The 24,992-nt window shown below is 47.3% G+C and overlaps 1 protein-coding gene and 1 long non-coding RNA gene across 2 annotated transcripts; one reads left to right on the plus strand and one right to left on the minus strand.

Annotated features, from left to right (window-relative positions):
• Window positions 1-154: 154 nt before the first annotated feature.
• GMIP (GEM interacting protein) lies at window positions 155-23,980 on the minus strand. Its single transcript, XM_075134112.1, has 23 exons — window positions 23,649-23,980; window positions 22,142-22,279; window positions 18,779-18,823; window positions 12,561-12,654; window positions 12,398-12,473; window positions 11,468-11,531; window positions 10,458-10,583; window positions 10,113-10,177; window positions 9,570-9,680; window positions 9,257-9,337; window positions 8,429-8,617; window positions 8,173-8,310; window positions 7,541-7,731; window positions 6,845-6,966; window positions 6,510-6,596; window positions 6,289-6,384; window positions 6,064-6,203; window positions 5,569-5,757; window positions 5,350-5,487; window positions 5,045-5,241; window positions 4,171-4,465; window positions 2,501-2,621; window positions 155-1,991 (listed from the first exon to the last, which is right to left on the minus strand). The coding sequence occupies exons 1-23, from the start codon at window positions 23,899-23,901 to the stop codon at window positions 1,495-1,497; spliced, it is 3,453 nt and encodes a 1,150-aa protein (XP_074990213.1). The 5' UTR covers window positions 23,902-23,980; the 3' UTR covers window positions 155-1,494.
• Window positions 18,208-24,488, plus strand: LOC142073875 (uncharacterized). Its single transcript, XR_012670484.1, has 7 exons — window positions 18,208-18,341; window positions 20,235-20,430; window positions 20,775-21,014; window positions 21,241-21,407; window positions 23,308-23,350; window positions 23,701-24,096; window positions 24,419-24,488. It is a non-coding gene; the product is annotated as an uncharacterized LOC142073875 (long non-coding RNA).
• Window positions 24,489-24,992: the final 504 nt, after the last annotated feature.

The raw sequence follows: 24,992 nt of genomic DNA on the forward strand, positions 1-24,992 counted from the left end.
TGCTGGTTCCTCAAATTATAAATTCTTGTGGGCAAGCGTTACCTTTGTTTTATAGAGACCTGAGTGCACTTGGCACTGTTAATAATAGTCCAGTAAGTGTTTACTTAAGGCTTCCCTGTTCACATTAACAAATACAGGATAACCTTATAATAAAACACCCAGTAATTTATTACAGACGTTCTACAGTAAAAGATAATTTAGTATTCAAGGATTCAAAGCACTGTATTAACAAATATACATTGCTCCAGAGATGTAAACTCTCTTTAGCCTGAACTGTACAAATACTAAGAATAGAACCTTAGTATTTCTTCTACAACTTTATGTTTTGGTCCTGTTTCTTAACAGTCTTTTGATGAGACAAAAGAAATTCGTAAAGCAGATTTTTTAACCTCTTGAGCTGTTTAGGGAAAGTGTGATGTTTTCCTTTAGCATTTTGTTCTGGCGTCTTCATACGTCTCCTAGTGTCTTTGCAGCCGATGGTAACCACTGAAATCTGCCCTAGTGCAGAAGTTTTTACGTCGTCGCCTGAATTTCGTGCCATATACACAACCAAACACCAAGGAAATCTGCAACACCGCCCATCCTGTAATGCAAAGCTATCCCCGGGAGCGAGCGGTGTAGGAAGCCTCTCTCCCCGTGCGTGCGTCACGAGATGGCACTATAGGACAGGGTCCTCCCTGTCCTCACCTTAAAATTTGTCGGACAGAAAATCCGCTGCAGGGAGGCAGAAAGGAGCATTGGGGTAACCCACCTGTGGGTGAGTTGGAGACCCAGCAAGTCAGAGCAACCTCATCTTAGACCCAAGAAATCTTCTTATCTGCTGGGGGTTCAGGGCTTTGCCGCCGCCGTGACAGCAGCAGCTTCACGTGGAAGCATTGCAGAAGCTCAGCGTGCTTTGAGGGAAATAGAATTAATGTTCTGGAGAAATGGGGTCCAGCTCAGAGTACGGCAGTGTCTTTTCCCTTTACAGATGGCTTTGTGCTGACTAGCAAGTTGAAGCTCCAGCAATGGAAGCAGAAGGATCCGGAGTACATGAGCTTTGCCCGTGTACCCTGTTCTAGTACACTCAAGAAGTGAGTTACGCTCAAAAATGCTGTGAAATAAAAATGACAAAAATCAGTACTTGTTGCAGCTGCCAGAAAATGACCATTTGGGAACATTTTCTGTTCAATGTCCTACATTTCTTCATCTTTCTAGCCAGGCAATCTGTGTTTCCTCTACTTCTTGCATTGTCCTTCATGCCAAACAGGGCGTGTTCCAGAGAGCGAGCCATTGGGCTTGCTTCTTACCCATCTTGTGGGTTTGTTAACAAATAAAAAGCAAATCCTGGGCTAGCTGAAAGCCTGCCAGGTCGTTCACAGCAGGCGCCTTTTCTCCAGCCTGCATGGTAAATACAAATAGGATGTTATTCTCACCCCATCGCTGTTCCTTCCTTCAGGATTTCAGTCCTCTCTCCCTTTCCATTGCTATTATCTGTTACGCTTAGGGGTTTTTCTACAGGTATGTCCCCGGGTGGAGGTCCTGTGCTTTCTCAGTAGATCCCATGCTCTCCAGAGAAGGCTCACGGGATGCGGAAGTGTTATCGACTTTAAACTTTGAGACAATCCTGGCGGTTTCCTGTGTGATCTCAAAATGTTTGAGCTGCTGTCTCCCTCCTGAGCGCTGCTTGAGTGTGCTTGTGTCAGTCGGGCTGTTCCTGCTCCTCGTGCTCTCCTCCAGGACGTCTTTTGTCGTGGAGCTGCTGTCGGTAGGGTTGCCTTCTGCACCAGACTCAGTTGCCACATTGGCTAATGTGGTAGTCCTCAAGGGCAGATTGGAAGATTTGGGAATGACTGGTTTCGTTTTTGCCTGTGTTCGAATATATTTTACAGGCTGTCGGCTGAAATGGCATCTGGGCTGGGTCCCTAGGACCGTGTCCGAATCACTGTCTGTCTTTTCCTGCACGGAGTCCTCCAGGTCCTCCAGCTCAGAACCAATACTTGTATTCATCTCTGAACAAAAAATTAGACAGTTATCTTAGAACAGTGAGACACGGTTACTAGGACAAACAATTTTGGCTGATTACTTCTTTTGCTGTTAGAAAGGACACCGAAATCCCTCCTGCGTTAACAGGCTAAAACGCCTGCCTCTAACGGCTTCAATAATGAAAGCAATTGCAAGGTATGCATTTGAAAGAGGTATATGAATCGGGTTTATATTCTTAAAGCTCTCCTCGATGCGTTAAAGCCAGGAGAGCTGGCAGAGGTGGCTGTGGGCTCGAGAGCTGAGGCAGCAGCAGGGAAAAGCCCTTCCTGAGAAGAGCAAAAAATGTGCTTGTGATTTCACGTGAGCTACGTGGCGGTTGCTCTGCAGTAGGTTATCTGCACAAAGACTGAGCAGCGATGCCGAAGAGGGCCGGCTATGCTTCCTCTGCTGCGTCACGTAGGGGCAGACAGGCAGGAGGTGTGAAAACGCGATACAAAACGACCTATAACAGCATCACAATCACCACTTCATTTACCTAGGGCATCCGCGCTTAAGGGACTGTGGGTTCCCTCCAGAGTCAGCTCACTGATGGCTTCCCTGGAAGACGAGTTATCAGACACACAGTCCACATTGAAACCGTGCTTGGAGGAGAAATTCTGTTGGAAAAAGCCATGAGTGTTTATACAGGACTCTTACTTGACATGAAGATACTGCCAATTCCCACTTCACCCCAAATGCTGTAAGAGGAGGCAACCGCTTGAGCTGAAAATGCCTTGATTTCTCTTAGATTATCTGTAACGCTTGGGGGCACAGGGAGGGAGCTTGCAGGGGTCACAGGGCAGGGCCATGAGAGAAAATTATGGTTCAAGACCTGCCAACTCCAGCATCCGTGCCGCAACTGCCACAAAATTCGCCCCAGAAAGCAGCTGCTGCTTTCTGCCGAGCAGCGGTGTGCTGAGACCGATCCCCGTGTCCCGCGGAACACTGAAGTAGCCCGTTTCGGAACAAAAAGGGGAAACATCAGAAACCGAGCCATTAACTGTAGCGCAGTAATTATGGTCGAATGCAAATGGGAGGATGAGTGAAGGACACGGGGGTGCCTGGGAGTCGTGGTTGGTCTGGAACCAGTGGGAGTTGCACAAGGAGCAGGTCACCTGGGCAGGGGCTCCAGAGGTCGGTTTTATTAATGGCAAAAGGAGAGTGCCCTTAGAAGCAACTCCCCTTTTGGAAGGTTTGTGACCCTTTCTGTGGAATTCAGTCACGCTGCAGAAGCAGGTAAAAATGGCTTTGAAAATAGTCAAAGGCAATAGTTGTGTGTTGTGCTTTCTCAAAGTGCTTTCTGTGAAGGTTTATTAATCCTGTAGGATTTCTGCACACAAGAAGTGAATTGTGTCTACCCTGGTGATTTTATTTCAGCTGTAATCATAGTTACTCTAATTTCTGCTTCCTCGGTGAGCTGGACCTGTGGAGAAGGCAGCATTACTGCGTGTCAGACATGGATATGGTCACTGCAGACGCACTGTCTTGCACATAAGCACCCATGACTCAAAAGTAGGAGGCAGATAGTCCCGAACCCGGATCTCACTCCCTTTGGCTTAAGTTTAGGAAAGTCATTTCCTCTTTCTTGCTCATCAAACCAGCTGTGAAAAGGAAAAAAACCACCATGTCCCAGCTCAGGGATGCTATGCCCATTTGTATTTTTAAAGTGCTGTGAAATAGGTTGTGAAATATTGTGAGAAAAGAGCCATGGAGCTTGGGAAGAACGCAGAACACTCAGTAGTAGTGGGGGGGGGAAACAGGGTCCGTGGCCACTGCTCAGGGATGCAGCAGAGCCCTGTAGGGCTGTACCGGGGAATGTGCTGGGTCTTAAGTGCACATAGCTGCTTCCAAAGTTGTAGAGCTGTTTACAGAGAGAAACAGCAGTGTTCTAAGCAATTTAGTATGGAGATCCCCACAATTTTTCAGAATGGAGCAAAACCACCGTCCGGAGTGGTCTGAGAAGCTGCTGAGTGATCTGTAGCTTATAATTTTTCTCCTGGTTCTCCCACTCCACGTGCAACAGACTCTCTGCTCCTTCCTCTCGAATAACCCTCTGATAGCAAACGGTTTTGTTATCCGTGAAAAAAAGTTCTCTTTAATTGCTAGTCCACCCTCCTGTCTCTACAGCAGGGTCAGTAAGCCCAGCTCGGTGTCTGGGAGCTCTACCTCTAGAGTTATATTCTGGATTGTGTTTGGGCTCTGAGGTCCTTCATCCTTTTCTGTCGATGCTTCTGGCGAAGGATTTTCACATCCAAGGGATAAGGATGAAGGCAGGTCATCCATCCCAAACACCCTTTCGTAGTTCTGAATGAGAAACTCCACAATCTGGGCTTGATACCCAGAGTCAACAAGGCATGACATTGAGACATCGCTCCCTGAGCCTGGCCGGATCAGAGTTGGCCCAAATACTATGCCCAGGTTGTTTGGGGACATCTTGTTCTCTTCGTATTTCTCTGCCACCCTGGGGAAGGGAAACAGGACCGTTAGGGGCTTCCCAGCTCTCAACCCGAATGCACTGAGTACACAGATGGAATGCACCAAAACCCCCATTTCCTAGTAGAGAGTGAAACCCCATCTTTTACGGGGAGCAGAGCTCTGGTCTGTGCAGGGAAACTCTGGAGAAAAATCTCAGAAGTTGCCTGGATCTGTCTGGATGGCGCAGCCCTGACGAGAGTGGCTGTTTCTTGTGACCTGCGTTTGGAGCTGGGTGAAAGGGGCTTGATTCCTGTTACTCCTTGACCTCTTGCTCTGCACTTTAACTATGAAGCATTACCAGTGAGGACCTTCTGGTCCTTCTCGGTCATTAAGACTGTCTCCTAATTGCTGCAAGGTGGTCCTTTCCGTGAATGAATTTTTTTACCCTCCTCACAACTGCCTGCTTGGCTCTAGACGAGCCCTCTCCCAGGTCAAGGAAGCCCAGACGCTTTTCTCATACAGATGTGGTGCTGAGCTAGCCGCTCCTCTGGCAGCGGGGTCTCGGCAGGGATCTCCTGTGGTCGGACCTGACGCTAACCAGCGTGACAACCAGCACGCTCCTCACCTGTACAAGTGTGCGATAAGGTGCCGCAGAGTGTTGTAGTTGCTTCCAGGCAATTTGCTCAGCAAGTCCTTCATGCTCTGGATGGGATCGGAAGGGAAGCCTGCGCAGTCCGACTTTTCCTCCCCAGGTTTTTGCAAATCTTTGGCAAGGGCGATGAGATCGTTATAGAGCTGGGACAGCAGCACCGGTGCCGAAAGCTGCAGCAAAAGAGGGGAGGAAAACAGCATGTTACTTCATCCTGCTGTCTGGCACCGAGGAACGCGGTCGGCTGAGATCTGCCCTCCCGGCAGAGATCTGGTACCCACTTCCTTCAGGAAATGCTTCAGGACCCCAGTGATGTCGTGGGGGGAGTGCTCGGAGAGCTCCACCAGGCTCCGTCCGTTCTCGAATGCCTGGCACAGCTTCTCCACCCGGGCTTTGGAACCACTTATCCGATAGATCCCCTGCATGGTTAAGAGGGGGAGAGGTCAGGAGTTTTGGATACAGAGCAGAGAAGACTGAAGCAAGAATAACCGACTGCTCACCTGCACCCCGAGGGCGCGAGCTTCAATTTCAGAGGTGCATTTCACCACTAGGAAGGGAACTTCCTCTGGGAAATCTCGAGGAACCTGCGTGAAGTCAATGCCAAAAAGAGGTACTCGGTTGGGCAACTTCTTGTGGCCGCAGGTGATGAGCAGATTCTCCAGACACTTCTTGTGGCAGGCCAGGCAGCACTGAAATGGCAGAACCGCCCCGAGTTACGGTCTGGTTGTGGTCCAGCACTGCAGCAGTGGCTGAACTTGGAGGACTTCTCCTGTTCCCTCCACCACCAAAGTCCCACCAACCCCAAGAGGGTTGTTTCAGGCAAGCGGCAGCTGGTGGCTTACTCAAGGACAGAAAAACACGCCTTGCGTAACGCGGAGGAAGAAAAAGCACAGAACTTTGCAGAGAGGCCCCTTATTCCTGCAGACCTTCAGCGAGATGATGGTCACCCCAGGCTGCCACGCAAGGCATCTGCAATGCCATCTTCTAGCCCTCACCTCCTCGCACTCGAAGCCGCTGACCATGAAGGTGTCGCATTCCCTGCACTTGGATGGTCCCCGCAGTTTCCGGAGCCGGTGGGTCTGCGCTGCGCTGGAGAGGAGGATGTTCTTAAACTGCTGCTGGGAGGTACCGTTTTCTGCGGAAACAGCATTAAAGCATGAAAAGGAACCGATACATAAGCACGGTTTCCACCTCGTGAGTCAAATATGTGTGTGGCTCACCATTTTCAAAAGTTTGCAAGGAATCTCTCTCTTCAAAATCATCTGAGGAGGACATGGTGCCGGTGGATGGAGCTTTCAACAATTTCCTAGAGTTTCCTTGAGAAGAGAGAAAATAGAAACAGCTGTTCTCGTCCTCATGATGTGCAAAGTGGGTCAGTGTAGACTTTGTTCCCATTTTAGGCTTTTGGGCAATATTAGGCAAGAATTTTGGTGGCTCTCACCTGGGCTAGAATTGGGAGAGTCCAGGGATCGGGATTCACAACTCCCACCGAGGCTTTCTGTGTCACTGCAGAGGGATTTGTTTGCACCTGCGGAAGGCAGATACGGTGACAGACCATCCCGAGCGCTTTTGGGATACTTCAGCCCGGGGTTGAAGTCCAAACCAAGCTCCCAAGAAAATCCATAAATACTTGTCAATGTTTTCTCCCAGTCTGACCAAAGCCTTAAGCACTGCCCTAAGAATTTGAGAACCTCTCCCACCTCATTGGCTACTAATGTAAATTAAACTGCAGTGACTCGAGGGAAAATTGGGTCGTCTTTATTAAATTCAACCTACTCTGTTCACCGTTTGTGGAGAACTGCTTTCTGGATGTATCTTCCGGAGTGCTCGCATCCTTTGCTGCGGAAGAGGGTCCGGTGTAATGCAATGCCATCTTCTTTTTGCTGCTGGGAGGGGACCTGAGAAGGGGTTGCAAATAATTTTCCAGCAGTGAAGAATAACGGACAATATTGCATCACGGAGGCGCCTTATGGGTACCCGAGACAAAGCATCTTGTTTCAGGCAGCTTACAGGTGTGAACTGAGTTTTCAAGGCGATTATAATAAACACTTGCACAAAACTAGGAAAACAAAACAAATTTGTTCAATATAATTTCACCTTTTCTATCCGCAGGCAAAATTTAGAAATCAAACAGCACCCACGTGAGAAAAGAGCGATCCAAATCTTTGGCAAATCGTAGAAATAACTGAAGCGACGTGGTACAAAACTGCTGCCCTGCTTTTACTGGTGCTGGTCCTGCGCTCAGCAGAAGGAACCAAGCCCATCTCTAGAGATCTGTTCTGCGTTAGCAGAGCTCCGCAGAGAGAAAAGATCCCAACATCTGAGGCTGTGGGCTTTTCCGTAATTAGCAATCACAATGCTGCAGCATTGCTAATGACTTTATAAATGTGTTTTAAACGTTTTTTTTTGTTCTGTGCACTATATATTGTTGACCTTTCAGCTAGGATATAAGTTTTCCACTTTTTTTTTTACCTCTGCCCTCCAGAAGCGAGTGGCTCGAATTCGAACACTTCCATATGAATGTCTTTCTTCTGCAGAGCCTGAATGAATTCCAGGTATTTCTCGCCTGCTTTGTATGGCTTGCAGACCTCGGACAGGTACTGGTACCCCACTGGAATCTGTTCTGACTGAGTCTGCCGCTGCTTGAACATCCTTAAAGTGACCTTACAGGGGAAAGAAAACAAAAAAACCCCATTGCTAGTCAAAGCCCAGGTGCTTTTTCCTCCCTTGGATCTTGCAGTCATTCACCAGTCTTCAGTTTTTTGGTACCCAACCTCAGTTACCTGCACTTCTGCTTATTGATAGTTCTACTTAACAGGTTGGATAAAAAATATTTGTCACTGTTTCTTGTTCTAGGATTTTTTTCCCCTAGACTTTTTCTATGATATCTGTGTCCTCAAAGCAGTAGTAACTGAAAATGTGATTATATATCTGAGATTTTTTTGGTAGCAGGTTGGTAGCAAAGCAACATCCAGAGCACTCCCCTAATTTCAACTGCTTGAGAATGGTCAGTTGTAGGGTGGTTCATCAGTGAAATGGTGAAGAGCCTAGAGGTCTTAGCCCTGAAACGGGGATTAGAGGAGAAATTATAAGACTACACATACCCACGTCAGCACCTCATCCCCTTGGTAAATGAGCTTCCGAATGTGGGAGACAATCCGTGCTCGTACTTTCTCCAGTTCTTGTCGTCGAAAGTTGGCATCGCTGATGCACATCTTGTACAAAGCTTCTGTTTCCTGCACCTGTGTGCGATCAGAAATGGAGCAAAGGAGGAGAAAGTCACCAGGATGGGCGGGAAGATGCCGTAACGCCGGGCGTGGGATGGCTGGGAATACCAGCAGCCTGAGCTGAAGTCACCACCTTGGCTTGTGCCTCCTCGCAAGAACGACGTCGCTTCTCCAGCTGCTTGTTGGCGCTGCCGGGGTTGGTGGTGGCCGTGCTCTGGTATTCGTCCTCCGCCTTGGCGCTCAGGTGCTTTGCTTTCTCCAGCTCCTCGCAGCGCTGTATGTACTGAAGGCGGGACTTGCGCAGGGATGACAAGGATTCATTCTTGAATAGGAAAAGGAACAGGTTTAGGAAGCCCGGCGAGGCAGTGGGAGGAACAAGTCACAGCAGTTCTCTGCTTATAAGGAAAGCGCCTGTCTCTTGGTTCAAATGGATATTATCGTTCAAATGCATATTGTTGTTCAAATGGACATCAGTAGGCTCCCTCCCACACCTCAGGAGCTCTAAGGGTTTCCTCTACAGCTGAATGAGACCCAGCTGTCCTGGATCACGTCCTGCAAGGTGCCCAGGAGCATCTTCCTCCCCAGCAGGAAACCCTGGAGAAAAGGGCTGGTGGTGAAGTGCTAGCAGAGTGGGTGCAGCTGGGTTTTGGCAGGGGGGTCGCAGGCACAGAGCCTGCCTTTGCAGGGGATCCCCCTCTGCTGAAGACAGCCTCGTGCCAGCGTGTGCAAACCCAAAGCGCATCCTCGCTCTGCCAGCCTCTGCAGCGGGCAGGAGGTGATGGGATCTAGCAGGTAGCGCAAGAATGCCGCTAGCACTCACCCCTTGTACTCTTTAAAAAAGTACTTTTATTCAATAGCAGGATGCGTATTACTTTATTTAACTGCTTGTTCATAAACATTTGTTTTCAGTGTTTTGAGCCGTGACTAGCATGAAGGTCAGGCCCGTCTATCAGCCTCTTACCATTCTCTTTTGCTCCTTTGTCCACTGATCTTTGAATTCTTTCCTCCATTTCTCAATTTCATTCTTCTTGGCTGATAGAGGCTGCAGAGGAATAATAGTTAGGATGGCAACAGTTCCTCATGAGGCAGGAAAAAGTATCTGGCAGGTGAGGCCATGACATTAGAAAGCAAGCCTTGCAAGATGCCTCTTTTTCCCTTAAAATTGGTGTGCATCTCCTTTCCTCAGACCAGGAGAAGTCACTTCTGTTAGGTCTCTGTGATGGTCCCGTCTAGTCGTTCAGCAAAGTTGTCTGGCCCACGCAGAAATACAGTACCTGGTAGAATTCCTTCTGCTGGAGCAATCCTGCAGTCTCACTGGCTGAATTTCCAACCTTTATGTCATGTTCCAGGACCATTGTGTAGAGCGCCCGAAGAGGCATGTTGTGCTGCAGAAACCAAAAAAGCAAATACAAAATGATGGATAATCAGTGCAGCTTTCCTAAATTTAAAAGGGCTTTTGGTAACTATGACCAAGATCTATTACAGAAAGGCGAGAATGTCTATGCTGGTTAAATGGTGGGGGGGTATTTCAGACAACACAGGGGGATGCTGGAAACAGAAGAGCTTTTATGCTGGGCAGTATTGTTCTGACTCCTTGCCAGTTCATCCTTCTATCTAATTTTCCAAACAGTCACTCTGTGTTACAAGCCCGTAGAAGAAAAAAGGAGCTGTTCCAATACTGAGAGTTTTAGGAGGGTTTTTGGAGGCGTATTTGCTTAAGCTGGACTCTACAAGCAGTTCACGTGTGCAGGCAGCCTCACGTTTGCTCCTCCTCCGAGGGCAGGAGCAGCGAAGCAGGAACGTCGAAGGACCATTACCTGTTGGAAGATGGCATTTCGTCCCGATTCTGCTATCTTCACCATCCCTTTGGCAAACTCTGTCTCTGTAAAAGGGCAGAGTGGATTAGACACCAGATTCACGGTCGCAGAGGTGGGTTTGTCAAAGCCAGAGGTCATTCCAGTCAATTAGGATCATTCAGGGAAGAAGAAATTCTGACTCCATGTCTTTATCTTCAGGCAAAAGCAGTTAAAAGGGTTGGTGTTTGTCCAGTTTCTCACTGGTATGCTTTTGCTTACAACTGTGTGTTCTTGGCTATGATTTAAAAAAAAAAAAAGCTATAGAAAAGCATACGGACGCCCAGCTGGTTCTGTGCGCAGACTCACCGTAGCTCAGACGTTTTTCAATCCAGCTGAGAAGCTCTTTGACGTATTTACACCACATTTTGGCATATTCGAGGGCTGCGTCGATGCCACCTTCACATTTTATCAGCATTTCGTCTGCCTCCTGAACTGCAACAGAATAAATCCAGGTTCAGAACGGCTCTGGCTGATGGGCAGAGGCTCCCCCAGGAGTGGCAAAATTGGAGGCTCAAGAGTTGGTGCTGCGAAATACTCGGATAACAGCCATAAAAAAAGGTCTTTCACTGAACAATGTCATTATGATCTACTTCATGCAGGTCCTGCCCATGGAACCACACAAGTTCCCGGTAATTTAGACACGTATATTCCTCCGCCCTCCACTTTTAATTAAAATATTTTTATTTAATTTGTTTTGAAACCCGAAAGTGAAGGACCTAATGGGTTACTGGGGAGTTGCAGGAAGGATTCTTGTTCCTTGGTGGAACCTAGTACAGATTCATCACCTTGCAGTGAGCAAATCTAAACACATTTCAAGCTGAAATCTGTGAGAAAGCAGCTTAGAAACTTTTTTTTTTTTGCTTCATAGGGACACTCTGTATGAAGAAAAAACAATTTTATGTTGCATTTTACGACGCCAGCGACAAGTACAGAGCTGCTGAGAACCCTCCCACGTGGACAACAAAGTGCTTCAGAGTATCCCAAGTTTCACTGGGTGGATCCTTACAGTGCTTAAAACCGCCAGACCTTTGGGAATGGATGTCTCAGTATTTAGAGAATACTCGTGAGAAGCTCCTTAACGAGATGTTAATGGATGAACAGGGGAAGATCTGTGTGCTGGAGGAAGCAGCGGGACTACTGAGCTCAAACAGGCATCCGCATCCTTGCTGGCCGTCAGCCTGAGCTCAGCCTGAGACTGATGCCAGCAGAGACACCGGCATAATTAATCCGTGTCGTTAGGAGCTGCCAGGACCCTTGCCAGGTGATTGACTAAGTGTTCTCATGTCACCTCTTTGATTTTTAATTAGCAATGTTACCTGTTAGGTCTGCCTGCGCTTGCTTCTCTGAACTGGTTTTGCTCTTGCAGAAACTTTCACTCAGCTGTGGGGGGGGAAGAAAAAAAGAGGAAAACGGTGAAGGGAAATGGGTATTCAGAAATTGGGAGGATTTTTCAAAAAAGCCAGCTGGAGGGCTGCTTCTGCTTAGCTAAGCAACCCCGTGCAGTTAAAACAGTAGCCTGAGATTTGACAGAGGGAAGGTAGCATGGTGTAAAAGTCTACCGCAAACTGAAACACGGAGGAAACACATCATTAAGGCAGAGATTAAGGCTGGAAAAGGGCTGCAAGACTGAATGCTGGCAGCTCTTATTTTACTATAAATCACAAGATATTTGATTTTTATTTTTAAGTTTAGCTCACGGGGTAATATGATTACATAAGAACAGTCGCTGTCAGAGAAAAATTAAGTTCCTAGCCCCTTTGTTTATACAGAAAAGCATGAAATGAGGCTGATTATCCCCAAAAGTCCCATACTGCCCAAGCGAGCAAAAAACATTAAGTTCTATTTTGAAGGAATTCTGATTCTTAAGGCCAAAATTTTAGAGTTTTTTGATGCATGACTTTCAAATGTATTTTGGGTTTGCTGTCTTGTTTGATCTTTTTCTTAGCATGCAGAACTTAAACCAGCAATTTGACATCTTGTTTTTCAGAAAAATATAAATCTAAACAGTAAATACCTGAATGTTTCCACTAAATATTACCTGCTCTGTTGCCACCTCCATCACTGTTATAACCAAGTGTTGTACAGTTCTTTTCTGTCTATTCAAGTAGGAGCTGTAACTATGTTTTTTTCAGATGATCACCCAAAAAACGATTTTAATAACATAGAATTTAATAACATAGAATCATGCACTTTGGCAATGGACATCAATAATTTCTTTAATAAAATGGATTTCATTCTTTGCCTACCGGAACGACCTCTCTTTCTGTGGTCAGGTCTGTGTCGTCAGTGCTGTCAGCATCACCAATGAACATATCAACCGTCCTGTATAATGGGAAAAAAAAAAGGCAATTAAATAAATTGAGGTTGCAAAGACCCAGAAAACTAGTTCAGCCTCATTTCTCTACGTACGCATTTCCAATTGAGATTTCTATGGCATCCAGGCTTCGGAAGATCTCACTGTACCGCTTCCTATTTTCAGGTGTCCTCTCTTGATTGTCGAGACCTGGAGTTGGAGGAGAAATCATTTCACTGAAGCGCCTGACCCAAAGCTCGCTGAGGTTGACAGGACGGGTTCCAGAGGTGCAGGGGAGCGTGGCTGAGCCCTGCTGTCCTGCGCGGATTCACAGGGAAGTGACAAACTGGCAAAGCACAGCAAGGTGAGGCCGAGGGTGAGATGAGATTCAAAAGAAAACTCGGGTAATGGTAAATTCATCAAGGTTCTTTGGGCAGAACCCCCAGAAAACGAGTCTGCGGGTGTCCAGGGGAGACATCTAAGCTGATTTTAGGGCTTGCAATCAGACCCGAGGTAGCTGTGAAAACCGCACGGAGGCTTTTATCATAGCCACTCTGAGTTGAGGTGGTGCCACCGTCCTTAGCTTGGTGCTGGCAGACCTGACGGGCACAGCGGCGTGCCCTGCGCCTCGACCAAACCCCCGCGCGCGCCGTGCAACCTGTGTCGGCAGAACCACGTGCGTAGGAAACAGCGGGCGTTCCTGCAGTCCGGCGGTGTGCGGGCTGGGCTGCATTGCAGAAGTTGCCCGTTCCTTGCACAGTTGTGTGTGTGTCGCAATGTTTCATGTGTGGGGACCCTTTCTCAATATTATATGTGCTTTTTTACGGGGATAATCTACATTACAAAATCCTGCATCTCATTCAGTCCCCAGCGGGTACAAATTGTTGGGCGTGCAAAATATAAAATAGGCTTGTCCCCGCTTGAGGGGCAGTACGCTCCTGCCACGCATCCCTGTAAGGTCTGAACGTATTCTGCCCGCCGTTGCACGTGTAGCAGGGTGGAGGGGAGCATTTTACGTGGGGTGAGCGATGCTGTTAATCTCGCTTTCCACTCTGTCATGTGTTTGTCACTGAGGGCTGAAACTAAAACTGACTCAGGCTGAAAGTTGCTGCAAAAACAAAAAAAAAAAAAGGAAAAAAGTTTTAAAATATGAAACTGGGCACAATTGGTAAAAACAAAAGAAAACTTCACTCTTCTTTGTCCTTTTGACATTCCAGGAAACAGGATGTGGTTGACCTAAATCTAGAGTTGCTTCACTGATAGTCGAGTTTTTGACAGAGAGCAGCAAGTACTTGCAAATGTTGCTCAAATGATGCTTGGTAGAAAAGTCAGTTTGTGTCTCGTTTAGTTATAGCTACTCCTGGGCCTTGTCTCAGTCCTGAAAAATCCAGGTTTTCAAGTCAGGTTTTGATTAGGGGCTGGCCTGCCGCTAAGCGAGGTGGCAGGCTATGTGAACAGCATCGCATCGTTGCTGACCCCGGACCTGCAGAGCCTCGTTGCCTCTGGGAGAGGCCGATGACTCCGGGAAACTCCCAGCGCGCAGGGGAAGACGCAGCTACTGGGCACCTGCCGGAGGAGCAGTAGAATCCCCATCATCTTCCACCCTTCCAGCCAAATTGGTGCAGAGCAGCACAAGACTGGCTCCTCTATACTGGTAAAAAGGAAGACTGTGAGCATGTACATATGCATACGTATCTTTTTTTACTCTATAAAGACATCAGACAACGCAAAGAAAGGATTTGCAGAGAGAAATACAATTAAAAGAAAGACAGGGAAGTATTAGGGATTTTGTTCCACAAAGCTCCTTGTTTGGTGTCGAACGAGAGTGCTCTCTGACAATCGTACACTTACAGTGTCCAAGTTGTGAACATCAACCTATCATCGGCTTAAAAATAGAAATTACTGTGAAGAAGGCTGGGTGGGACACCAAAGCCACACTGCCACTCGCAATCAGCGCTGAGCAGCACGGGCCAGATGCTGCCTTCCCTTCTGCATCAAGAAATGAGCTGGGAACGCTCCTAGCTTACTTGCCTTTGCTGAGCAAATCATTAAGATTTATGCTGGCCTTGTTCTTTAAAAGTTTTCTGAATGTTTTACTCCAAAGTGGAATGAGACACTGAAAACGTGTGAAGAGACGCTTGGGTTTTTACCATAAGCCACTGAGGTCTGAAGGAACTGCAAGGAACCGCTCAGAATGGCTGCCACGCTTGGGGGACCCGGGGAAGGGATTTAAAAGCAGCAACGATGCTAACAGAGAATTGCAAACTGGACCCAGCCCCTGTCCTGCTTAATCGTGGTAAATCAACAGGCAGTTTACCAAACATCTCATTCTGGTATTCTGCAAGAGACACAAATTGTTCACAATCCAAGACGTAACAAACCCAAGGCATACTCATTTAATTTGAATCCTAACTACTCTTGTTACTTTGAGCAGACGGACATCTTTAATTTCTCTTGTTTACCACTCGCAGAAGATTGTACAACAGGAAGAAGTGACTCAACTTGAGCAGCACTGGCGATGGGCAAAATGAAACATTCTGCTTTTGAAAGCAGCTATTGTGAAGTGCCGTAAGATAAGCAAGAACCTCGGGTTCTCACAGGTCTTTTGCTTCATCTCAGTAAGATAATATTCTATGTAATACTAGAAAAGCAGGAAGGTGGAAAAATTGAACGTAAAAAGTTCCCCGAGCCTTTGCTGCAGCTGATGTTAGCTGCATTCTCACAAGTTTAAACATGTGCTTCCCCATACGCAGCCCCTTTGTCATTCAGGAGCAGCACCAGTTTGTCCCATCTATTTGAAATCTTTCGAGTGGCTTTTTGGCACGTGCAGGGCTGGGCCAAATGATTCACGTGCCTCATACATATCTCATCAAGGAAATGAATTGCCTCGAATGTATTGCTCTTCATCGTCACAGCTGACATCAGTCAGCCGTCTGTTGGACACCTTCAAGATGTCCCTTCCTGATGAAGCGTGCACTCCTGACTGCCCGCTTGCTAAATACATAAACATCTGTATACATTTTGTATACTGTACTGGAAGGAAAATGGAGCCCTTGTGCCTGGCAGGCTTGCAGGGGCTCCCATAAATGTCCGTAATTCATCTTTCTAATCCTGCTGAAAGCCCTTTGCCTTGTCCAGTGAGGATTCGGTAGCAGAGCATCCGCTGCAGTGCTGGGGTATAGGACCACAGGCCTGGAAGAGACGCCGGCTCAGTCCTTGGTCCGTTCACTACGACTCTGCAGCCTTATTTACAAATGGACGCCTCAATTTAAAACCAGTTGTCTTACTGGCCAACCCAATGACAACTGGAAGGCTGATCTAGAAACTAACCCTTCTGGAGATTAAAAACCACGTTTCTTGAGGGACAGGGTATCCTTATTCTTCTTATCCTAGACAATTCCAGCAGAAGCCTCTTTCAGCATCGGCACTAGACCTTCACCCTAAAGGAAAGCATCTCTGCATGGCCAACGCTCGCCAGCTGTCGTGCGAAGTTCTGCCCCATCCTTGGATGGACAAGACTGTCGTCTCATCCGCATCGTCTACCTTCTGTCTTTTGCCGTCGTTACGGGGAGAGCAAGCTCCCACAGTGGGGGGTGTGCAGAGCGTTGAGGGTATTTTTAGCAGGAGAAGCTCTTGTTCTGCCGTTCAGCAGAAGCATCACTTCCCTTTCAGCCGCCGTTACCGTGAAATGAGGTAAATGTCTAAACCCCTAATTCAGCGTGGCACCGTTGCCAAACCTCGGTACCGCAAGCCTGTTCCTGGTAGCGCCTTCCTCTTCTCTGCGCTCAGTCTTGCACTTTGCAACACAACATCTGAATTTTTCCACCGGGGCAAATCTCCCGTTTCTGCATGAAAGGACTCCCGCTTCTTAACAGCATCTGTGTAAAATCCCCGGCTCGCTAAACCACAACCTGGTTCAAATCAAATTGGGCCAAATAGGTCTGAAAACTCTCAAATTGTCATCTGCCACTCCCGTGTGAAATCCTCCCTCTTTAACCAGAATATCCCTCAGTGAGACCACGGTTATGGCCAGCAGTGAAGGACGCTGCTCCGCCTGCCTAGATCAGCATCTCTGTCTATCTGAGGAATAACAGTTTTGGAACAAAATAATAAATAATCCAAGTTCCTTGGTAACGGTTTTGCAAAACCAAGACCACTTCCCATCTGTCACTCTGATTTCTCATCATCTTTTCCTATTTCAGTGGAACAAAGGCCCTGGCAAAAACTGAATTTACAAATCAGCTAATTTTTGAGGAGGTTGGAACCTCTACCGAACAGTGCCATCACCCACAACTGACAGGAAATACTAGCAAGGTCAGACGTCTTAAATAGCAGTATGTATTAACGAGGGGATTAATGAAACATGTCGGGCATGGGGAAAGGAGAATTTCCACTTAATACATCAATTCATTGAAGAAGAAGGTGTGCACACTGCAAATGTTCCTGAGATGTCTGGCAGCAGAAACTGAGCGCAGGTGCATTAGTTTGCAAAAGAAAAATGAGGTGGTTGCCAGCTTTATAGGAAAATATTAGTAAAACAGACTTGTCTTGATAGATGGCAGCCCCTGCAGTACTTAATTACTTAATAAACCTTGCTTTTTAAGTAAGGAAAGTACAACTACGTTAAAGTTCTGGCTGCTTGTTTCTTCAATATTAAGAATAAGGAAATGTTAGCGATGGTAAGAAGAATTTAGCCTGGCAGTGAAGCACAGCAGATGCTTCCAGTACTGGAAAGCAGTAAAAGGACCTCCCAATTAGCAACAGAAGGCTGAATCTAGGACACTTACTGGCTAAAAATAAGACTGAACAAAATCATTTATACCAGTCATTTTGGTTTTGCAAAGAGCTGTCAAATAAACCTCCTTAACAGATGAGATTTTGTTGATAAAAGGCACTCGGTGGATACGGCACACTTGGAGTTCTCAAGGGCACTTGACTTTTACAGTCACGTCACGTTCTGAGTGGCGTTCTTGGTCGCATATTAAAAACTGTTTCACTGACAAACCTAAAAATACATCTTTAATCGACATATGGGGTTGTTTCTAGAGGGAGCTCAGAAACGGATTCCTGCTTTTTGGTGGCTTTATTAAATGATCAGACTTGTATCATCATCTCTCCTGGTAAAGTGCTTGATGAGACAAGGTGGTAGGCCAAGAAGTAAGGCAGCTATTTATTACAGAGCCTTAAGTGGCCTCAGAAACGGTTATGCTTCCACTGCAGCATATAGCTGAACATCCACAAACGAGGTGCAGATACTGCCAGGCTGGAGGGCTCTGCCCTGAAAAGCAGAGATGGACGCCACGGGTAGTTGCCTAACACGCAGTGCTGCGGAAAGAGGAGCTCTGCAAGCTCTGGGTACGCACAAAAGGGGAACATCGAGCAGAAACAGGCTCTGCTTGTGCCTCTGCGCGCAGTGCTGGATGACGAGCACGTTGGATGTTAGTGTCAGTTCTGACGAGGGGTTGTGCAGACATTGCTGAAGACACAAAAGCGCTCTGTAGGGCAAGAGTGGGCAGAAAACTAGTCTCTCGGTTTCCAAACAAGTTCAGCTTATTCAGTTTATCAAAGACACTGAGACATCCTTTAACTCCCCCTGTGTATGATCATGAGCTACAGAAATTCTGCTAATGGTTTTTCGATTTTTGTGACAAAGACATGACCGCTGCTGAAAGACAAGCTGAAATAAAGAGTTTTCTAGCTACAAGGATAATGATGCATTTGAATGTGACAGCAGGGAAAGGACTAATGCTGCTTTCTATGTTTCCTTGATTACAGAGACAGTGAGATTTTTTTTCACCTCTCTGAAGCGCCAGGGACTGGCCCCTGTTGAAGACGGGGCTCTGGCAGGAGGGATTTGTGCTCTCGGGTGGTACAGAGACCTCTTAGATGCTCGATCGGTAAGTGTTACTCCGATTCACACTGATTATGTTCATAATTAAGGTTGTCACCTTTGAGAACAAGGACTTACAGCGAATTTTTATCAGAGGGACTTGAGTTGATGGTATGCAAGTACCAGTATTCTGTACTTCCAATCTCTTAGGAGAAAACGCTGCACCTTCTGCCCCCAGAAAAAGGGGTTTGCACCCTTTCCTCTTACATAAGTCAACGTCCAGTACAAATGCATCAAATAATTTCATCTGTCAGAGAAAGACTTAGAGAACTGAACAGCTGGGGGGATTTTCATGGAAACTCCAGTTAGAGGAACTTACAGCTGTTTGCTAGCGCCCATATTTCCTATGTGGCTCACAGGCTGATCTGCATCGTATGTCACATCATGCCCCAAAAGCTTACATTACAAACAGTATAAAAGGTTGTTTCAAATGCCATCACATACCACTTGGTTCTGGGTCTCCCATGGCTGAATCTTCAGTGTTTTGGTCTGAAAGCAGCAGAATCCCAAATTACCCAGCTTTGAATTACAGCTGAATTAAGTAAAACACAAATTCCTGGTCAGATCAGACGCGAAGAAATTATCCAGAGGCCCATGATAGCTGCATGTGAAGAAGACCTGCCTGAAATAACTGGCAGAAGTGCGGGTCGGTGAGTGCGGCTGCTGTAGCCAAATCTGCTTCCTGCAGACACGCTTCCGTGTAAGGAAACAGCGTGCAGCGTACATTTGTTTGATCATGCAATTTGCATAACTCAGATATGTCTTGGTAAATAGCAAAGAAGGGACCGTTTCTGAGTCCTCCTGGCTTCAGTGCTTGAAGCTATCGCAGCAGCCCCAGTGTTTCCACCTGGAGAGCTTCCTAAGAAACACCCAAATACACTGAACAAACCACTGAGAAACTGCCAGTGGGGAGGGGAAAGGGCTGTCAGCTCAAAAAAGGGGATGGAAGAAAGGAAAGGATGAGCGTCTCGGGCAGGGACGGGCCAGCAGTGGTCCTTGCCTGAGCCACCGTTCCTCTGTGCTCTTCGCCGGTGCGTAGGTGTGACGGAGCCTTCTCGGAGATCACAGCCCTTCTCGACTTTTGCTCGGCAAAACCGAAATCTAAACTTTTGAGGGTTTGTTTCTTAAATGAAAACAAGCGCTGATTTTTGTAAGTTTTTGATGAGCTAGAGAAAAAGCTATTGCTTGCGTCAAGATGTTTTTCAGCCCGGGAGCATTCTCCAGACGTGGGACTGGGATGTAAGGCTTTAAATCCCACTACCCCTCGTGCTGTGCAATACGCTCCAGCTCACAAGCAGTTGATTTACTGGCTGCAAGCACGTAGCTAGCATTGCCGTCTTTAAAATCGGTGAATTTTGCCTTCAGTTTAGGAATACTGGTGGTGATTTAATGATGAAACTGTGCTATGGGAAATAGAAAACATTTATTCAAAGATTATAGATCAAAGTGAGCAGAAACTGAAGTGAACCTTCTTCTTCTGCAAATATTGGAGAAACTGACAGCAAAGATGTGACAGTCAACAAACAAACTTGTGCTCAGCCCTGAAGCTATTGATATTTCTTCACTAAATAATGAATAATTAAAAAAACTATGCTTTCTTATGCAACCAAAAATATATTTGTGGCCCTGGACTCCAAAACCCACAGTTTTCCTTTCCTCGGCATTCTGCTGGAGACTCAAGTAATGCCGCTAAATTTCTTCTGTGAAATTTCTCCCTGCGATTGCGCCACAGATTTCATGGCAGGCAAATCTACAGGCTCTTCTGTCCCACTAACTACAGCCAGACACAAGTCAGAGTTTAGATGCCGCTGACCTTCCTATCATTAACACTTGCTTAAGCAAAAAAAAAAAAAATAATCCTAGAATCGCGGAGTTACTGCTTCAGTGTTGAATGTTTCAGGCTTGAGTGAATGTGGCGTGTGCGACGGTTTCTGCTCAGACTCTGGAGGTAACGGTTGACTTTTAGAAGAGCAGGAGAACGGGGATGCGTAACCATGGCAAAGTGCTGCTGCAGGGGGTCAGCATGATGAGTTTCTGCTATCAAATCTTCCCTAGCCTGTGTCTCAGTTTTGTGTGTTCTATCGGTATAATTACAGGTACGTTTAGTGTAAGTGTAATTATCATGCCCTGTGTGCAAGGTGCAGATAAGTGCTATAAAAAGTGTTTTTCTAGTTTAAAGGCATTTATAGCCAAAAGGATTGCAACATAGTACAGCAACACCCCTCCGATTAACTATATTTAAAAAAAAAAGCTAATAAAAGCTAACACCAAGCGAGGGGTGTGGCTCCCTATTTACCAGAAACATAACTCAGGATCCCAATTCCCAGTCTCACCAGACTGTTTCCTAGACATTCTTGCTGAATGAGTATGTCCTCCTTCGGTTGGGGTTTTTTTGGGGGGTAAAAGTGGAGATGGCAAACCCCTAAACTTTCTTTTGCAGATCAGCGGCTCACAAAAGGGAATTACGGGAATTCTTGAGAAGCGGCCCATCTTTCCACTTCCAAGGTGACACAGAGCCGTGCACAGCGTAATAACGTGGTCCTCTAAGCAGAGGGAAGCTGTAGCAGCAGTCGCTCCCCTTGCCGGTGCAGTCAGATCAGCGCTGATCGTGGAGCAGAAAGCTGCTTCGGCTGCTCTCCTGACCAGCGCAGCCTGCAAACTCCTCCTGCATTCCTAACAGGTGAACTTTTTTTAATTACTATTTTAGATCAAGCACAATGGCAAGTTACTGCAGACAATACACAGGAGCGGCCCCCTATGAGGTCTCATTAAACTTCCCTTTACGTCACTACTGCTATTTTAAAAGGCAAATATATCTTCACGTCGGCAAGTCTTTTGAAGGCAGGGAAGGAAAGGAACCGGGAGTGAAAGCGGCGGTGTGGTTAATGCACTTTCCTTCCTTCCAGCTCCCCGCCAAGAGCCTCGTGCCGGTCCTGGCTCTGCTCTGGTGGGGACCACGCACAAAATATTGGGACGGGACATTCAGTGCTTCCTCTTGAAGCTCATCTGACCCCCAAAACAAAGCCAGGAACCACTGTGCCTTTCTTCTGAGGAGGCAGAGACTAGTTTTCAGGTTAGGATTTTCCACTAGATTTAAGTACATCTGAGCTCCCAAGACAATGTGCAAAACGGGGATAGAAAGAGCATTAAGGATTCATATTCAAACCACCAAACCAAGAAGGTCAGCGTGGCGTAGGCACTACCCTTACCTCCTGGAGGCTGTTAACAGTTTCTTAATTAGTGCGTAACGCCTGCAGACCTCCAAGGGCTGTGTAAACGAACTATCGCAACCGTTCTGTGGGTCAGTCTAATTCCACCCCCATGCCACGCCCTGACAAGCAAACACGTGAAAACATTTTGCACCGGGTTATACAGGAATTCAGCCCGGAGAGAAGTCCTGACACACGCCTGCTCGCTCCAACAGACATAACCAAGCCAAGAACAGCTCCCCGGGGCCTCGCGTTTCCGTTCTTCCGTTTCACCATCCGAACGCAATGTGTCTTTATTAGTGGAGAAGAGACAGATAGGTGCGGTTTGCCAGCACGACTGCCAACCTAAACAGAAAGGCTCTCACATCTAAGCCTTTATCTTGCTTTCATGCGTTTTAAAAGCACTGTCTTCCCTAACGATGGGATCTGGATACAAATAAGCCTTGGTGATCACCGATTTCTGCTCAGCTTTGGTAGCGATGTGTGCTTTCCATGCACATGGACACCCATGTGTGTCTGTGCCGAGCCCGGTTGAAAGCTTTCCACCACCGCTGAGCAGAGGGCAATAACTACAGCACTCGTTAGGTTATGGATTTACCATTGACGTTGGTGATGAGGGTTGCTACGGCAGGCTGGATGGCATCCCCGGTCAAAGCAGGATATGTGTCCAGGAAGGAGGAGATGGCTTGCAGTAAGTCTGCCAGTTTGGCTTCAACAGAAGCTGAAATAACTTCTCCTAAAATTAAGAAGGGGAAAAATTACAGTTTTTTGGCATGCATAAACTCCATCCTCACCTCTCCCGGGACAAGCACAATGGTACAGGAACCCGGCTGTTCCTAAATACTCAAGTTCTGTGCGAAACAGCAAATAACAAACTCTGAGGACCGAAGCAAGCAAAGAAACGCACATGCAGCGATGGGATGGATGTGGAAGTTGTCCCGTCCTTAGTCACCAGGGCCAGGACCCTCGATGAGGCTCCATGCTGCCTTTTGTCTGGGTTCGACTCCCCGAGCCCAAGCGGTGAACGTCCCCGCTTCCTGCTGCAGACGTTTTGCGTATCTTCACGTCTTTACATCCAACGGCCAACCTCCGAGACAAAAATGCAGTCCCAAGCTGGGCACTCGGAAAGACGCTCGGCGAAGGAGCCAGCCCAGGCAGGTTGAATTTCCATGTGCAGCCGGCATTGTTTGGGGGCTGTTGAAAGCAAACATCTTGCAAAGCTAAGAGCACGACCGCAGTTAGGAATTTGCTGGAGAAGCGTGGCCAACCCAACTTGTTCGGCGTGCCTGGGGTAAGGCAGTCACCGTGACCTAGAGCTACAGCTTGCGGCTGTGGGTGGGGAGACCAAGATCACAGGGAACTCCGGATGCCTTGGTGGAGAGGGTGGCACTTCTCCAGGAGGCTTCTTGTTCCAGCAAGTAGTTGAAGGGATTTTGTTAACGCTGCCATGCTGTACAAGGTTTCTAGAGCAGCACCGAGCCTGCGATAACTGTTTTCTTAATTCTCAGTTTAGGTCTATTTACTTGGGCTCCAGCCTGGAGAGTGTCATGCAAGTACAGAGGCTCTCCTGGGAAAAAGGAGGGGAGAGGGGGAAGGTGCCGGTGTGCCGGACAGGGCGGCATGGCACTTCTGCTGGAGCACGTTTCCAGGCTGTGACACACGCTTGGGCTCCCACCACCACCCAGAGCAGCACCGGCTTGAGCCTCTCTCCGACTCAAGACATTTGGACGCCTTCCCGGTGACGAATCCCGGTTCTCTCAACAGGGTCATCGCAGGCACCCTTTCTTCGAGCCAGTTTAACTCACTCGTGAGTAATTGCAGGTGCTTTCAATAGCACTTGAAGTGTTTTTGCATCGCTTTTGGAGGTAACCTGTGCACTTAGATGGTTAAGTGCTCCGAAATTTTATCTATTGGTGCAATTCATTATAGGAAAAGATGTTTACATAATTAAACATCTGCGCAGAGAGAAGCCACCCTAAATTGTCTGAGGGCTGTCTAAATTCATTGTTTTAAATAAATAACGCAGCAAGAATGAGACAGGATCGCTTTTGCTGAACATAATCTGCTTGTTTTGTAAGCAAATAAATGGATTGAAAAATATTTACCTTTTCGGAAGAGCTCACGGAAGTTCTGAAATTTCCCGTCGATGTTCCTCAGGTGTTTGGTGATGCGGAACACCTCGCCGGCCGTGAGGTCCACGCAGCCGGCGTGATCACCAAGGGCAGGGCTCTGGATCGAAGCCCAGGCAGCAGCCAGGCATCCGGCGTCGGGCTCGTGGCCGGGTGGAAGGTGTCTGCCTGGCGATCCGCCTGCGATCCGAGCACGACCGGCGCTGTCCTGGGCTCCCGGCCCGTTCATGGTGAGGTGGAGCACCCGCTGCAGAGCTTTCCCGAGTCCGGTGGGTGAGCCTTTTTCTCAGGCTATGTTTTTGGGTGCACACCTCCGAGGTCCCGCGGGCCGCGAGCACGGCTTCCCCTCATTGAAAGGAGGAGAAGCGGCATTCTGCAAAAGCAACTGGAGACACGAGACAAAACACTCGGAAAAAAAAGGAAGGTATGGGATGAATTCTCATGCTCTCAGCATTTATTCATTTTCTAATTCAGTAGAGTTGCAACCAGTGTTTTCTGAGAAATGACTGAAGCAAGTTTTAATTAGCAAGTTTCTTCGCACCCTTTCCAGCAAATGGAAACCCAAGTTTAGGAAACGTTTTCTTAGCAAGGCTTGGATACCAAAAACAAGCCCCAAATATCCATATGCAACAGCGCTGCATTTCCGTATCGGTCTCTCTTATTTACCATAACATTATCTGCAAGTAAAAATGTTGGTTTAGGCGAGCTGTAGAGAACGTCTTCCATCTTTCCTTGTCCTTCCTCAGCTAAAACATGGATGAGGAAAAAGCCATCACCTCTTGTGAGAAATCTCTCAGTTTATCCGAAGTACTGCGGCAGCTTGGTATTTGCTGGTGAAACCAGAAAATCGAGCCGGTGCCGGTGCCCCGGTGCAGTTGGGCTCCCGAATCTCCGCTGGGCTGCCCTGTGCCTCTGCTGCGGGAAGCGACGCTACGTGCAGTCTGCGTGGGATGAGTCTGCAACCTCAGACAGGTGTCAGGCTGTGTGGATTTTCCACATTCCTCTTGGGAGTTGTGAAATTACTCACTTCCCAGGCTATCTACTGGATCAGACCCATCCTCCTACCCGGCTCTCATTAACTCTGTGCTGTCTGAAGCTTGTGAAGCTTCTTCGCGATTCCACGTGCATCAGTATGTTTTATTTTTACGGAACAGCAAGGCTCTTTGTAAGGAGATTGTGTGACGCAGGGAAAAGGTAAAGCAAGAATTACACAGACCAACTGTAAGGTAGCACGTTTGAAAAAGTAAATATATCAGAAATTGATTATTTGCACTAAAGGGTGCTTAGATACTGCCCTAAGCATTCAAATGCCCTTTGTTC

This window comes from Calonectris borealis, chromosome 31 (genome assembly GCF_964195595.1).
Source record: "Calonectris borealis chromosome 31, bCalBor7.hap1.2, whole genome shotgun sequence".
Taxonomy (NCBI): Eukaryota; Metazoa; Chordata; class Aves; order Procellariiformes; family Procellariidae; genus Calonectris; species Calonectris borealis.